The following is a 17561-nucleotide window of genomic DNA, read 5'->3' on the forward strand; positions in this document are numbered from 1 at the left end:
GAACTTCACTTATAGGCCATCAAAGCCTCATCTGAACAAGGATGCACCACTTGCATAGATTTAATACTTGTAAATAAACAGCTAATCACACAAATCACTGCAACAATAATAGTAAACATTGTTTAATGTTAATTCTGGACCCCACCTCTTGACGCATGGACACTCTCATGCGTCAACTCACCAAACCTGGATCCCTGCCTTAAAAACTGGCTCCACCAGGAGCCTGCATACTCAAAATCTGGAAATAAAATCAAACTTCACACGTATAAAAATTATATCAAAAGAGTAATAAGCATTCAGCACGGGCAAGACAAGTGTCATGTGCAGGTTTCCTCAAATCATTAAATCACCATCATTACCATAATTCGCCTCAGACATGGATCATCCCATGTGCTCAGTTAACATTAATGTAATCGGTGACTTCTCTTAAGCAAAGTCACTCCACTCATATATTATTATGGGTTCAAAAGTGGCCAGCAAATGAGCCCATAATAAACTATTCCATAAATACTGTAATCTCTCATTTGTTTTACTCATGTCACTTGTCCGCTTCTGCCGAATCCTCCACAGCATTCTCAAAGAAACAAACATTAGCAATACACATTGACTGTGGTCAGACACAGGTCAACAGGTTCCAGAGGTGCCATAAAAAAGACCATAAAGTCAACCATCCCTTCTCGTGGAAGGAATGTCATTCACATATAAACCCAGAAATCCTATAGTAGAAAAACATTAACTAATCCTCTTATAAACCACATGATCAAACACATGATTAATCATCTGCTGTAAAAAGAAATGTAAATGTTAGCGCTGCGCAGGTGTATACACTTTCTCACAGTAATGTCTGTGAGCAACACAAGTTAGTGAATGACACACACATAGTAAATTCACAGACAGAGAAAATGGCATTTAAAAGGTTAAATCATCACGCAACCTCGGATGTTGCTGTCATCTTTCTGCTCCTGTAACAAAAAACACATAAATTCATCCACCCTTTTGTCCTGTCTAGGTGGAGATTAACTTTAAGTCGTGGTCAAGTCTTGTCAGCTTTTACCAGTCAGTCAGTTTGTTCTTTATTTCCATTCATTCATTCTTTCTTTGCTGATAGTGGAACCTGTCGTCGCATTTAGTTTCCACTTCCAGCAAAATGACGTCATTTCAAAAAAGAAAAAGAAGAACTTTAGTTTGGATTACATCGCTGGATCCTTTTTAGGCTGGGACACTCATTTAATATTGTCCCAATAAGTGGCTTTCTCCAGAACCCATTTTAATGTGGAGAAAATGCACTTGTAACAGCGTTCTCGACAGGTCGTATAGCACTTTTAATTTCTGACGTGCAGATCTGCTTAAAGAAAAGAAATAGACAAACAAAATCAGTGCCTGTTCAAAAGATAAAAATAAAAAATAACAGAGATTATCAAACCAAACTCTCAGTGCACTGTGAAAGTATCAAAATAAAAAGGCCTTGTTAAGTCATGACACAAACTCCTCATCTCAGGAGGGTAAATCATACCATCATACTAATCGGCAGGCTCGACTTCACAACAAAAGAAGAATCATCAGCTAGATTCACTCCAAATCAACCATCAGCTGCACAAAACAACATAACCCTAATGTCTTATTAGCTATGAGTTTAATCACCAGGTCTGTGCTCTTCACTCATCTAAACCACAGATCTATTTTATTCAACTTTCCTTTTCCCTTCATCATAAAACATGTGACATGCTGTCATGCACTTCACAAAAAAGTTTGTTCTGACGTATTCAGAGTTGTGTATCTAGATACAGGATTCACTCGCACATCAAAGCAGGAAACTCAACACAACAACTCCAACACATCTCATTCACTCGTGCTAGAATTCAGTCACCTTTCATTAATCTAAAACGATCAACTAATTTGCATATCAGCTATTAACCCACTAAGTTGACAGGACGACAGAAAAGCATGTTCAAAATATTATCACAAAAGACAATTTCCCTCATACAGTAAATTACTTGCTGCATCAATCAAGCAGGAAGCTTCTCCCAATTTACCATTTTAGCACTAAATTTATTGTCTGATCACTGATTGGTCAAACCAGGATCTTTTTTTTTCCCCACAAAAGTTAAATTGTTGTCCTGCAACCTGGAGAGTCAATTTTTTTTTCTTTAGGATAAATTCAGTGTTTGATAACAAGTGTCTGCTAAATTGACACTATTTTACACTGATGAAAGATAACAAGCTAATTTTCATTGCATGTGTGTTTCTGTTATTAGGCAGGTCTAATGCATGTCTGTGGAGCTGCATATTCAGCAGAGCATGTTCTTAAAGCTGCCTTTCCTACACACTTCTCTGCTATTATTTAATCATTTCTTAACTAATGTGCTATGAGTCTTCATGAGTTATTTTGTGTTTGGAATTGTTAGTAGGGTTAATGCATGTTCTGCTTGTTTGTGATTTTGTATATGTTTCTATTTTCGCAGTGTTTCAGACTCCGTCTCAATTTTCCAACTTAAGCAGTCAGTTTTCTTTTCCCAGGTTTGCTAACCCAAATTTTGATTTCCCACATTTAATAACAAAATTTGGGTTCTCACCACTCTCACTGAGGCGACTTCTTAGCAACTGCTGCCGGTTTCTTGGCTTTGGCCGCGGCGGGCGTCTTGGCTTTGGTCTCAGTATCCTTGTTCATCTTGAAGGATCCGGAGGCCCCGGTGCCCTTGGTCTGCACCAGAGTGCCCTTCGCCACCAGGCTCTTGATGGCGGTCTTGACACGGGCCTTGTTCCTGTCCACATCGTAGCCTCCGGCAGCCAGAGCCTTCTTGAGAGCGGCCGCGGACACGCCGTTGCGCTCCTTGGAAGCGGACACGGCTTTCACGATCAACTCGCCCACGCTGGTGCCGACCTTCTTCGGCTTGGAAGCCGTCTTCTTCAGTCTTTTCTGAACATGTTGACATGCTGCCGCCGCAGAACCTGGCCTCAGATCCAGCAAGCTTAGCGCGTTGATCTCCAAAAAAGTCCCGAAAGCCAGAAAGACATCAAATAAGTGTCTCGTGCTAAGAGCTCGAACAAAAACTCCTCTTCACGCCGGCATTTTGCTCGCCCCTCCGTGGAATTCATCCAATCAGATAGGAAGATGGGTTTGCTTTCTTCTTCTCTGCTTGTTTAGATTGCTTCTGCAGCCTCTGCTCCGATACTGCCGCTGCTGATCAGGTTTTTTCAGGTTAGAGTGAGAGTTTTGAGACAGATCGTGCTGTAAGTCAGCCAGAAACTTGGCTTGAACGTTTCCAATTGTTAAACTATAACTTTTCGTCCGACCGCTGCATGTGGAAAATTGATTCAGGTCTGCTTTTCACCTGAAAGTGACAAACTAAGACATTTCATTATCATCATCACTGCTTAATCAACACACATCTCTCTCTCTCTCTCTGTTTTTGTGAACAATCCTTTCTTAAAAGCAGAAAATGACATTGTAGTTGTTTTTCGGCTGATCAACACAAAACCTTTTTCCTATGATTATTTTTCTTCGTCTACAATGTAATTTGTCTCTTTTTCACTCTTTTTTTTTTTTCGTTACAATAGCTTGTGATCCGCAAAATCACCGCTCTCACTCACAATCAGAGGCAATTACTTTTGCACAGTGCACAAAAACACTGTGATGTCAGACACATTCACACTCACTTTTTCATCTGCATAAATAAATCATATGGCTGGAGATATGTGTCATGGTGATCCATAGGCATGATCACACGTTTATTTAATTATGTTCAACCCAACAAAACAAATAAACAAAAACATGATGCTGATGCTATGAACACTCCACACACATGAGTCAAGATGCAGGAAAACTGCTCACGGGAACGCTGCACACTCCAGTTATCACAGTTATCATAGCTCTGTTTCCCTCTCTTTAAGTAGTTCTCAGACAGCTCTTGATCTGATAATGTGCAGCTTGCTCATCAGCTCAGAAAAAAACTGCAACGCAACATCACACAGTAGTCGCATGCTCTGCCCACAGCGGCAAAGTCTTACACTTTCATATTCAATACAGCTTCTCCATCATGTACTTTTAGATGTTTCATACAGGGTTCAGCATATTAGTTGTTTTCACAGGTGTGCTCTATATCTCAACAATGGCTCATAATAAGACGACAGTCTTTCACACAGGTCAAGTGCCTCTATGCACATCATTAGTTTAAATATTTACCTATATCACTTCACCTCACATGTCATTGTACTGAATCTAAGCAACCACAAGCTTAATGTAGATGACTTTTAACAACTATCCACCTCAATGGTTTGGCACACAGGCTGTTTTTGATCAGGGCAAGCTAAAGAGTTAACATTGTGTCAGCAAGGGGTGGAGGGAAAGCCACCCACCAGAGCATAGCTGCTGATGTGGGCTGGCCTTCTCCACACGCTCTTCAAGGCTGGTGTGTTTTCTTTTTTTTTTGTCCCGTTTGGATCTATAGCCATCAGAATTGTTGTCTTGAGGCCAAGAAAGATGCCAAGCGGATTTATTTTACCAAGTGGATCATCATGGCCTTGCCATATTGATCCATTTGATTGACCTTTATTATAATTATGAATTTATTTTATTTTCAGTTGCAAACGGGACAGACATGACTGTGGGATAGGACAGGGAGAAAGAATGAAAGAAAGAGGGGGAGAGAAAGAAAGAAAACCAAAGGGGAGAAGAGACGGTGAGAAGGGGGGGAAGAGAGAAAAAAAACAAAAAATAAAAAAATAAAAAAACTCCTGGGTCACCTGTATGGAGAAAAAAACACAACAGAGGAGACAGCAAACAACAAAGAGCAACATAATAATAGAAAAAAAAAGCACCATCACAATAAACTAGCTAGCAGTAGATATCAGTAGATACTAAATAATAAACGATATTGTGCAACACGCAAGATAGACAGCGCACAGTGTGCTTTGAGGCAGCAGCCAAGAAAGCTGTAGTCCGCGTCTGTGAATACCCGTGTGTACACCTGTGTGCATACCTGTGTGGATCAGCATGCTTGCATTCCAAAGGTTTCTCCATGTAACGATCTGCTAGGGAGTGTGGGGGGGCCACAGCCCCGTCCTCCAGGGTATGAAGCAGGTATGGAGGAGATCAAAACTCCAGACATCCAGAGGCCCCCAGAACACAAGAGACCAAGGAAGACCAACAGAGGGGCAGCCGCGCCACTGTCCCAGTAAGAGCTAAGGAGAGTCCCAGATGAGGGCTCATTCAGCAGCCGCGGAGCAGAAGCCAGGGGGAGTTGCAGTGACGCGCCCGTGAGCTCCGCTGGCAGCCAGCTGTGCCTGAGTGACCGAGCCCCAGGCCGAGAGGCCGGGGGCACCCCACCTCCGAAATGACCCCTCCCTGGGGCCAGCTCCCCCGCTGACCCCAGTAGGCACTCCCATACTCCGCGACCCGCCAGGGAAAAGGGGGCCCAGGCCCATCCAGACCGGGGCCCAGCGCAGCAGCGCCCCCCGGCCCCACAGAGCCCGGGACAGTCCACCCAACCCCACCACAGAGAAAACGGCACCCACCCCACCATCCACTCGTCTTCCAGACTACATGAGACAATAGATGCCCAGGCTGAGATCTTCCTCCACCTCTCCTGTATCTCCCCCTCCTGCAGAGAGTTCCTGAGGGGAGGAAAGCTCCTGCAAGGTGTGACAATCTCCCCCACCGGTTGAAGAGCCCCACAGGTGGCTCGACTCACCGGCGGCACCCTGCGCCAGGGATGGGCCCCCATGCACCCATGAAACCCGCGCGACCGCATTCGCGTGCACCCGCGCAGCTGTGGAACCTTCGCTCCCTCTCTTTTTTACATAAATACTTTGTGCTGCCAGGAGCACAAACGTCTTTCTCCCTCCGACTCACTCTTGGTTGCTTAGAAACCCATGATAACAACAACAGGTGCTGACGTCACACACCACGCGGTCTGCTCCGCACACACTCACACACAACAACAACAACAACGAGGACGAAAATAACAATAACACAAAATAGGCCTGCTGTCCAGCACAATCTGGACCCCGCGGAACTTCTCAACATCCCACAAAGTGGCGGAGAACTCACCTCTCGCTGCACAAAGTAGCGAGGAACCTCTTACCCCACAAAGCGGTAAGGAACCTCTTGCTGCACACAGTAGCAAGGAACCCGGGTTTCTCTCCACAAAGCAGCGAACTTCTCAACGCCTCACAAAATGGCGGAGACTGCACAACGACACGGTTATAGAGTCGGCCTCTTTAAACTTACTTGGCGTTGCTTAGCGTGTAATATCAGCCTCGAATCCCGCCGATCGCCATTCATCGAGGAGAAAAGACAGACAGCGACTCCACAGGAACTTCCTGGCTGACGTCAGTCTTTCAGCGTGTCCCTCCTCCCCTCGGTGAATGCGATTCCAGGACTCCGGCATCGAAGGACCAATTAATGATAGGTTTGTAGCTTGAACCCATCCGCTGGAACGTTGAAGACAATATAATTACACTGCAAAGCAAGACACAAGTAGGCAAAGTTCTTCATGTTACTCGTGCACGGGAGAGAACCGGACAAAGCGCCGTCCCTTCGCTTGACCCCAGTTGCTCTCGTCCGTTCTCCCGTACCACTGCCCTTTTATTGAGGTTACATGAATATGCATAGGTTCATTAACATATGACGTCTACATACACACAAAGAGTACCTTGCCTGTGTGTGTGTGGGGGGGGGGGGGGGGGGTACTGCTGATGGCCCTGCCCAGGGGTGGATACCAAGGGGACTGAGGAAGTTTCCAGCCACTCATTCAGATCATGACAAGGGATTGCTATTTGGGTAACAATGAACAGTCTGAGCTGGAACAATGGAGTCAGTGCAGAAGGTTATGTAGTCGGTGATACACTTAGTGAGCCCATTGATGTCCTCACCGTGAGGCTCAGAGTGTCTCCCAGTGTGTCATCTCAAAACAGCCCTTAAGTTCTGCTAAGGCCTCCTCCAACCACTGCCTAATACTGCTAGTGGTCATAGGCTGCCTCCTCACAACATGCAGATAGCAGGAGATGAGATGAATCAGTTTATGATATGACCTACCCAGTGGGGGGAGGGAGGAGAGTGGATAATGTCACATGCAGCTGCGAGGTTAGCAGAGGGAGGAACATAAAAGCCACCAACGTCCCATGGGTAAATTCTCTGGGCAAATAATACTGCCAGAGTCCAACAGAGTACAGTTTACTGTTCGAGCAACAAATCCTTTCTTAGAGGAATGGACAATTAGGAATTAACAAGGGAAACCTGGGCGTCTATTGTCTCATGTAGTCTGGAAGATGAGTGGATGGGGGGGTGGGTGCAGTTTTCTCTGTGGTGGGGTTGGGTGGGCTGTCCCGGGCTCTGTGGGGCCGGGCGGCATTGCTGTTCTGGGCCCCGGTCTGGATGGGCCTGGGCCCCCTTTCCCTGGCGGGTTGCAGAGTATGGGGGTGCCTACTGGGGTCAGCGGGGGAGCTGGCCCCAGGGAGGGGTCAGTTGCCCCTCCCTTCCTTCTCTCCCCATCTCCAGCTGCCTCCCTCTTCCCGCTCCACCACAACCACCCACACATGCAGAGTGTAAAGGTGTTAATGCTGATACTGTGGTGAATTTCTCTGCTTCTTTTGTGTATTCTGCATTTATTACGTCAGATTGTCTTACCCCTCATACGGTTGAGAATTTTGCCAATACCCTGTTAACTACATGTTCCTCCATCCTCGACATTGTTGCACCTATTAAAATGAAGCGCCCCAGAACTTATTCACAATGTTGGTTAAGCGACTCTGTTCGCGCTCTACGACGTGTGTCAGCGGGATGAGAGGAGGTGGAGGAAAGATAAACTCCAGGCATCTTACGACATCCTATGTATTAGCCGCTTGAAGTTTCAAACTGCTGCCAAAATGGCTAAAGCAGCTTTCCTTTCAAAAATTATCTCTACTAATGGTAACAATCCTCGAATTTTATTTAAAATGTTTAACTCTGTGGTCAACCCCTGCCCCACTATGCCGCTGCCGTGCTCCACGGTTCTTTGCGAACAATTTTTAAATTATTTTTTAGATAAAGTCTCATCTCTTAAATCTGCTCTTCCTTTAATGACAGGCCCTGCGTTTACCCCTGACTGTTCCTCTTCCTTCTATCAGTTTGAACCCATTTCACTCCCTACTCTTAAGCGTCTAGTTGAACAACTGAACAATACTAATCTCGTATATGATGTTCTTCCATCTCGTATAGTTAAGGACTGTTTTAGTGCAATTGGACCTAGTATATTGTCCCTTTTGAACTCTTCTTTGCTCTCTGGTTGCGTACCATCAGCCTTTAAACATGCTATAATTCAGCCTCTTCTTAAAAAAAGGAACCTCCATTATAATGATTATGCGAACTATAGGCCGATTTCCAAGCTTCTGTTCTTGGCCAAAATTCTTGAGAAGATAGTTTTGCTTCAACTCCAGGCCTACCTGGATGAGAATAGCATTAATGATAAATTCCAATCGGCCTTCAAACCACATCATAGCACTGAGTCAGCGCTGCTCCGAGTTCTTAATGACCTTCTACTAATGGCTGATAATGGGCGCTCCTCGGTCCTAGTGCTATTGGATTTATCGTCGGCATTCGATATGGTTGATCATAACATACTATTGGCGAGACTTGAGCACACTGTAGGCATCAAGGGTGCTGCCTTGGATTGGTTTAAATCATACCTCTCCAATCGGCTCTCCTCGGTTCACTTGGCCACTTCCTCTTCCTCCGCTGTACCTGTCTGTTGTGGTGTCCCTCAGGGATCTGTGTTAGGCCCTACTCTGTTCTCATTGTACATGCTTCCTTTAAGCGCTATCTTTGAGAAATATCACATCGCTTTTCATTATTATGCTGATGACATTCAGATCTACTTTGAGTTAAATGATGACCTAGCTTTGTCCTTGAATAGTTTTCGAGAGTGCATGTGTGAGGTCAGGCAATGGCTCCTGGCAAATACTCTTATCCTTAATGATAAGAAAACTGAAATTGTGGTCTTTGGCAGTGACGTCCTTCGTGCCAAACTTCGTGATGCTTTTGGTTTTCTCACTAACTCCTTTTCCGACACTGTTAGGAATCTGGGCGTGTTACTTGACAGCTCTTTTAAACTTGATAAACAAGTGTCTGCTGTTGTTAGATCCAGTTTTTACCAACTCCGCCTTATTTCTAAGGCCAGGCAGTATATCCCGCATAAAGACCTGGAAAAACTCATCCATGCCTTTGTAACTTCGAGGCTGGATTACTGCCATTCACTCTATTTTGGTCTCCACTCTGCCCTCCTTCATAGATTACAGACAGTCCAAAATGCTGCTGCACGCATTCTAACCAAAACTAAGAAGTTTGCTCACATTACTCCCGTCCTAGCTGATTTGCACTGGTTGCCTGTGAAATACCGTATCCAATTTAAAATTCTGCTGTTTACTTTTAAAATCACTAACAACATAGCACCGAGCTATCTTAAGGAACTCCTAAGCTCATATGTTCCTGCTAGGGCTTTAAGATCATCCTCACAGTTACTGTTGGTGCAGCCTAGATCTCGGATGAAGTCTAGAGGTGATCGAGCATTTACCCTGGCCGCACCAGAGTTGTGGAACAACCTTCCGATTGGCATCCGGGCGTCTGACTCTATTCAATCTTTTAAATCACGGCTTAAAACGTATTTGTTTAATCTTGCTTTTTCTACCGGTTAAATGCTGGCCTTGTTTGCAGCGATTTATTCTATTAATTTTCCTATCATGCTTTTATTTGCGCTGTGCATGTCATATCGCCATTGTGTTTTGATGGCATAGTTATATTGTGCTATAGTTATATTTTTCTATTGGTGGCTTTTTCCTGTGAACATAATTTTACACTTTTATTTTTTTTATGACTCTGATTATACTTGTGTTAATTTGTTTTATGTTAAGCACTTTGGCATGCCGTTGGTTTTTAAATGTGCTCTATAAATAAAGATTGTTGTTGTTGTTGTTGTTGTTGTTGTATCTTCCCCGGTAGGGCACAAGCATCGAAGGCGTTGGAAAGGGAGGGGGGGATGAGTGAGTGCTTATCAGTGTAAGTGTGTGTGCGTGTCCATAGTTTAGCTGAGACAGTGTCCTTCGGCCTATCAGGCTAAGTAAACAGTCCTCCAGCCAATCCAGGTGTCCTTGCATGGGACGGGAAGAACAGTCATAACACAGTCGTTATCAGGGAGTGATAGTTCAGCTCCAGCCTTGGGCCTGCAGCTGGGGTGATGGGGTCCACAATCTCCATGTTGATTTTGTAAATTTCCGTGCGAGCAGCCCAGGAGAATTTTCAGGCTGCCCTAACACTCCCACACTGGCCTCTCGATCTCCCGTTGGAGCGCCGCGAGCCTCCCCATGATGCTATCAAACTTCTGTTCCATGGTGTTGTCATTCTTTTGATTCTGAGACCTCACAACTGCAGTGATCCGTTCCGTGATGTCGTCCAACTGTCGCTCAAGGGTCAATGTATAATTAATAACCATGATTAGTTTATTTTAAAACACACAGAACTATGTTGAATAGTTTGTCTACATCTTTAATAGATGTTAAATGTTTCTATAATTGATGAAAAATTTGATATTTTCTAGATATCTTATTCTGCCTGTGAAACAAAATTTACCTCCATCCTAAAGGCTCTGTAGGAGAAGTGAGTGTTTGAACTAAACATAGGGCAGTACTTAAGGGCTTTAAGTACATTTAAGCTCTACTAAATTGCATTGCAAATGTTAATAAAGCTGTCTCTCTCCCTCTCCTCCTTCTCCAGTGAATGCGGCAGTGTAAAGTGTGCTCAGTATCAGTTAAAGGTAGATTGGAGCTACTTACTCATTACAAACTCAAACATCTACACTTTGGACACCTATGCACATTTAAGACATGGAACGCCTTAATTGTGACCTGTGGTAGGTACCTATTTAAAATAGGCGTTCGCCGCTTCCAAGTAGAAGAGGGAGCAGCGCTGGCAGAATGACTCGGCTGTGGCTGCTCCTGCTGTGATGTGGAAACGCTGGGTGAGTCGGGTGGCACAATAATGATCCCTAACATCTTGTAGAAAGCTTGAGCTGGTGTAAGCTGGCTGCTCGCGGTCTCATAGTAATCCTCCCGGGACCGGCGGGAGCGTTTTCTGTGAGACCGGGGCATCCGGGGGGAAGAAGCAGGTGAGTGGACCGAAGGGTAAGCAGCTAGTGAGGAACGGCAGCACGGAGGCCCTCCAAGCGCTAGCCGGGTCCCGTCAAAGGCTGAGCTGCGCTTCCTCAGTGAGTCTGCTGGATCCATACTGGTCGCGTCGTTCTGTCACGGTTGGCTGTGTGGCAGGCAAGCAGGAGTGATGGATCCAAAATGCAGGACTCAGACACAGAAGTACAACTTAAAGCGCAGCTTTATTGCCGGAAAACCTCTTACTAAACTAAACTCACCAAAAGACAAACAAAAATGCTGGTGAACTAAAACACTGTAGCAGAAATACTGAGCTGGAGCTGGAGACGAAACACTGGCAACACAGAGGCAACCCACACACAGCTTGTTGAGGGTCCGACGGACACTGACACTGAGAAACACAGGGCTTAAATACACAGATGGCAGTAATCAAGGGATGAGAGACAGGAGGGGAACACACCTGGGAGAAATCACAGCTGACGAGACAGGGGAAACGTAAACTGAACACACTCACATACGACACAGACCTTCACAATAAAACAGGAAACTCAGACACATGGAACCAGACAAGACATTGAACTAAACAGACAGACTCACAAACAGATGGGGTAACACCATAGACAGACAGATACAGACGCAGACTCAGAGGCAGACCGAATATAACACGTAGAACTCAAACAATAATAATCAATAAATTGGAAAATGCTAATAATAAACTTAAAGCGCTGGGTCACCGACCCAGGACCATGACTATTACTGTGCATAATTTGTGTCTACAGTTTAGGGAAAATAATAATTTTATAAAATGCTGCTTGTCACCCTTTGCCAGGATGATGTTGATCTTGTGTGTCAATGTATTATCAAGGGGCTCTGCGTGTACCTCAACGAAGACCCCAGCAATTTATTGACAGAACATGTGGTAAGTGTTATTATAGAAGGTCAGTTTTATTGAAAATAAATGTGGTTGCTTCATGAACTAAACCCATCCATCCATCTTCATCCGCTTTATCCGAGGCCGGCAGCAGCCTAAGCAAAGAGGCCCAGACCTCCCTCTCCCCAGCCACCTCCTCCAGCTTGTCCGGGGGAACACCAAGGCGTTCCCAGGCCAGCCGAGAGATATAATCTCTCCAGCGTGTCCTGGGTCTGCCCCGGGGCCTCCTCCCGGTGGGACATGCCTGGAACACCTCACCCAGGAGGCGCCCAGGGGGCATCCTTGTCAGATGCCCGAACCACCTCAGCTGGCTCCTTTCGATGTGGAGCAGCAGCGTTTCTACTCTGAGCCCCTCCCGGATGGCCGAACTTCTCACCCTATCTGTAAGGGAGAGGCCAGCCACCCTTCGGAGGAAGCTCATTTCCGCCGCTTGTATCCGCGATCTCGTTCTTTGTCTTTGTCTTCTACGTAAAATATTTAATGATTCATTTATGTGATGAAGAAAGATGGACACATTAAAGACGAAATAACAAACAGGAAATCTGTAGTGGAGAAGAGGAAATGTTGCCACCTGGTGGCTGTGAAAATGATTGCCTGATTATTTGTTCCAGTATGATATCATTCTGAGTATTATTCCTCCTACAGATGCTGTCTCTTTTCTCTCTCTTCTTTTTTGAGCTCTTTGATTTGTATTGAAGGAATCTGAAGGATTTTTCAGCCTGAATTTCTTTTTGTTTGGTTTGAGTTGAGTCTTGATGTTTTTTAATAAATGCATTAACAATGAACTCCATGTTGCATTAAACTGAAGGATCATCTTCAGTTTCCAGTAAGTCAGATCAGGTAAAATCTGAAAACTTGCTATCAAGTTCTGTGTACCAGGTTTTGAGGTAGGTGGTTTTGTTGTGGTGCTCGCTATGGCTCAGGGTCTGAATGTTTGGGTCTGCCTTTTTCCAAACACAGACTCAAAATATTTATGATAATTGTCAAATCCTTAATGAATACATTTTCTGTTAAGCCCTTAGTGACAATCTTACACATTTACAGTAGAATTGTGCAGCTTAGTCCTAAAATACAGTCTACCAAATGTGCTGTTGACAGCATCAAAATCCAAAAACTAATTTAACTGTCTTCCACATTATGCATATCAGCAGAGAAATCATCATGGCAGACTCCAGGAGGTGTTTTTGTTGAGCACATTGTCAGCAACCTTTTGTCTTATTTCATTTGTGTGTCTGATCTTCCTCACATTGATGGAGGACTGAGGATGTTTGGTCTGTTTGTGTCAAGCAGACGTCGATGACCACTGAAATCCTAAAGACTCAGGTGTCCTTAAAAACAAGTAAAATGTGAACATACATAGAAACAATGTGTGTGTTTGGTCTCCAACAGTGTTTATGTGGGTGGTACATGCCAAAGATGGAGATGGATGAAGGAGCCAAGGTTTCCCAGCACAACATTGGACTGGATCCAAATGATCAGTGTCATTCACCTCACATGTCAGTGGTTTAAAGTTGAGGCTGATCAGTGGATCTATATGGTCTTACATCCTTGGGTATGTTGCTATTGCAGCTACCATACCCTGCACCCTGCACAGGTCGCCTGTCTGTCGCAGGGCTAACACGCAGAGACAGACAACTCACATTCCCACCTATGGGTTCTTTAAATAAATAAATAAATAAATAAAGGCAGATGAACAACCACTGATACCAGGCAACTATAAAATGTATATCTTGGCCCCAATGAGACTATTAACTCTCGCAGCACCGGGTGTTCGTAATTTTGGTGAATTCACACAGTTGTGTAGATGTCCCCGTCCTGTTGTCTCGGGTTGCATCACGCTGCCTTGCCTGGGGTTAGCTTCTGTTTCTGGGGATGAGGGTTGAGTGTGCTCCCTTCTCAAGCTAAGCTAGGTTAGCCTTCTTGTGTGAGCTTTTCAAGTGCACTTTAAGGTTTGTGGGATTTTTTTCCTTTAGAAATGTCCCTCATAATTTGTCTCTTTCCACTACAAGACACTTGCTTTATCCAAAACACAGTCATATTCAAAGTAATCCCAAATTGGACTCTGGCGCTTTCTCCCGACTTTTCCTGACATGATTCTGCGCGTGGGCGGAGCAACAACACAGACGACTCGACTAACGTGCTGCCACCTGCTGGCGTAATGAGACACAGCAAGAAAAAATCTGGAAACGAAACTTTATTTTCACCCAGGACACGCTCACATCAATGAAAACTAAACACATTTTGCTATAAATTCAGTTAATTTTAGTTTTATGAACACTCATTACAGTTTTAGTTAGTTTTGCTTTTTTTGTTTTTATTTTTATTTCCGTTAACGAAAATGTTTTTACACTTCTAGTTGTCGTTATTTCGTTAGTTTTCGTTAACGATAATAACCTTGTACTATAGCATTTAATGTTCATTTTTCAAGCCATACTCTTTTGGGGAATAGTTTGTAGCCTGAAGTAATTGTAACAGCTGTTTAGAAGTCAGACAATTTTTAAGTTCATTGGACATGATTACAGTAATTTTGGTTGTGTTGTGATGTCCAACCACTGTTTTGTTTTGTTTGTTAGTATAAGTTATTGCCATGTTTTAGTTATAGAAGCAAGCCAAAACGAATCACATTTTAGGGCTCTTGGTTTTGTGCTTGTGGGTGAAAATGTTATTTTCAAGCTTTTCTCCGTCACATTTTAGTATTTGCATTCCTGTTGCCATAGTGCCTTAAGGCTCTTACGTTTGAAAAAAAAAAGAAAGAAAAAAAATGATTTTACCCGAGGAAGTCTCACCTTTTACCTTTGGGCCAGTATTCGTAGAAAATTCAGTGTTAACTTTGTCATAGGCACTAGAATGTTGAATTCAGGATCCTGCAGATGTTTGTGCGGTACACTTTGGAAGAGATGCACTCACATGACTCATGTATAATCTGGACTGCTGTTACAACTTACAATTGTATACTGTTTTGAAAAATACACGTCATTGTTCAAAAATGTTTTAGTTGTTAGTTTGATTGGGAAAAAAAGTACAGTACATACACTGTGTGTGTGTCTATATATATATATAGACACACACACATATTTATAGCATAAAATTATCTTGTCAATCTAACACATGGTAGTCAAATACAATTAACATAGAAGAGCTCTTTACATTTTACATAACCAGTTAATGTCTGATAAACAAGTAGTTTCTATAAATATTTGACATGAAAGAAAAGCATAACCCCTAATCCCATTTTTTCAGTGCAGCAAGATCAAATATCTCAGTGAGGGAAACAGTTGTGTTGTGAGACTTAATATTTATAGAAAATGTTCTCACTATTAAATGGCAGTAAGTGAGTTCACTTTGAATCATGTGATGGAAATTTATCAACCAATAGAACTTTATATTCATGTGATTTCAGTTTAAATGTGTAATTTTATGCAAGAATTAGCAAAAATATATTTTTATTTTGTTATCTGTTCAAAGTGTTTATGTACAGTTGTTGATGGATCATCTTTTGCTTTTACTTTGCTGTTTGTGTGTTGATCCATTCCCTCTGGAAGTTAGACACACTGATCCCAAACCACCCGACTGTTTATCTCTGCTCAAGTGAAAAACACACATCACACAAAATAAATGTTACGTGCTGCAAGCGTCACAACAGAAAACTAAGTCACTCATATTAGTTTATTTGTTCAAGCATACTGACAAAAACAGATTTTGAATGATTTCAGCTCCAAAATAAGTTTCCTTTTAATCGACATGCATTAACAATAACTCTGACTTTGGTGGCTTTTGGAGAAGATATCACTGCTACAACTGAACAAACGTGTCAGTGAACCACAAAACAGCTGTTTACATGCAATGCGTATTTTGGTCATTTTCAGCCCGTACAGTAGCGGTGTGAAGAGCGGCTGGCATGTCAGAAAGTACAATGATGATAAAATGCCAAAAACATTTGGCACACCACTGGTGTCAAATCTGCTTTGTAACATCTGAAAACAGCAACCAAAGAAAAAGTTCAAGATGGAGGCGAGGTGAGGCGTGCAGGTGCTGACGGCTTTCTGTCGAGTCTGCTTGGAGCCAGAAAAACAGACTTTGAGGATCCTCACGTAGGTGTACAGGATTAAAACAAGAGGAATAATGACAGAGATGAAAGTGTAAATGAGTCCAAAGATGTTGTGGACTCTGGTGTCAGAGCAGGCCAGTTTAATGATGGCGTAGTTTCCACAAAAAACTTTATTGATGACGTTTCCACAGAGCTGTAGAGGAGCACTCAAAGATATAAGCACGACAATCATAATAAAAGGTAATAACCATGTCAGAGAAATCAGCGAGGTGACTGTTTTAAGTGTCATACATGATTTATATTGAAGAGGCCAGCAGATGGCATAATATCTGTCATAAGACATGACGACAAAGTTTATAAACTCCACACAAGCATAAGTGTACACACAGAAAACCTGCAGGAAACAAAATGAAACAGAAACAGTGTGAACATCAGAGAGGATCTGAAGCAGGAGGAACGGAAACAGCCCTGTACTACCATACAGCTCATTCACAAACAGGCTGCACAGAAACATGTACATAGGTTCATGTAAGCTTCTGTTCACACAGATAACCACAATCAGCAGGAGGTTCGCACAAATGATTGCAGCATAAGACGTAAGAATAATGAGGAAATACAAGTATCTGTATGCACCAGTGTCAAAGTAGGGACTTAGAGTGAAATGTGTAATCTCTGTAGTGTTTATCATCATCCTTGAGGCTCAGAATACCTCACAGGAACTTGTTTCTTGTTCTTTTCTTGCAGGTTACCTGAAGTTCAGTTAACGTCACATAACAGGAACAGCTTGGAAACATTCTCCAAACATACCATTCTGCTATACAATACAAAAACTGAGACACTGCACAGCACAGCCTGACTACCAGTCGCTCCCCACTGAGCTGCAACTGTGTAACCCATTCACATCAGTTTAAATGTGCACAAACAGCATGACCTCATTACCCATCACCCACGGGTCCATCCTTGTTTCTGAAAGTACGAAGATGAGAGACACAGCAGTAGTTAGGTACCGATAATCAAATGACTTCAGCAGGTGTGAGTTTAAAAGGTCAAAGTGTATGAGGGCACAATTAGAAACAGACAGAGGTGGGTAGTAACCAGTTACATTTACTTGAGTAAGTTTTTGAAAAAAATTACTTTTAAAGTACCTTTTTTGCACGATACTTTTTCCTTTTACTCGAGTACAACACAGCCCGCCCTCCAGCACCATCAGCAGCAGGAGCAGCAGAAACACCTCAACAGCTACGTTTGCTTTGCCTTGCCCCACCTCACAGCAGTGATATAGTATGATGCAATCCCATATTAGATTCTTGATGAATGTGTGTTGTTGTTATTCAGCCTGGTTCAATGTGCCCCTTTTTAACTTTGAGCACCCGCCCCTTTAAACGTCTCTGCACGGCCCTGCCTGAGAGCAAACTGCTGCTGAAGCTGAACCATCACCTCACTGAGTGA

General features: G+C 43.4%; 1 protein-coding gene across 1 annotated transcript; it reads right to left on the reverse strand.

Moving 5' to 3' along the window:
- Positions 1–2578: 2578 nt before the first annotated feature.
- LOC146694778 (olfactory receptor 4B13-like) lies at positions 2579–17203 on the reverse strand. The gene is made up of 2 exons (XM_085478765.1): positions 15873–17203; positions 2579–2949 (listed from the first exon to the last, which is right to left on the reverse strand). Exons 1-2 carry the CDS (start codon positions 16801–16803, stop codon positions 2579–2581), a joined length of 1302 nt encoding a protein of 433 aa, XP_085334891.1. The 5' UTR covers positions 16804–17203.
- Between the last annotated feature and the right edge of the window lie 358 nt (positions 17204–17561).

The sequence above is a fragment of the Copadichromis virginalis genome, linkage group LG14 (genome assembly GCF_057382275.1).
Source record: "Copadichromis virginalis isolate Kocher_CV1m ecotype Utaka linkage group LG14, C_Virginalis_male_GT1.1, whole genome shotgun sequence".
Lineage (NCBI taxonomy): Eukaryota > Metazoa > Chordata > Actinopteri > Cichliformes > Cichlidae > Copadichromis > Copadichromis virginalis.

Coding starts and splice junctions, on each gene's coding strand:
- LOC146694778 (XM_085478765.1), bottom strand. CDS start 16,803: ATGATGATAAACACTACAGAGATTACACATTTCACTCTAAGTCCCTAC. Junction 2,950..15,872: donor GTTTTGTGGTTCACTGACAC/GTTTGTTCAGTT, acceptor ATCTGAGGCCAG/GTTCTGCGGCGGCAGCATGT.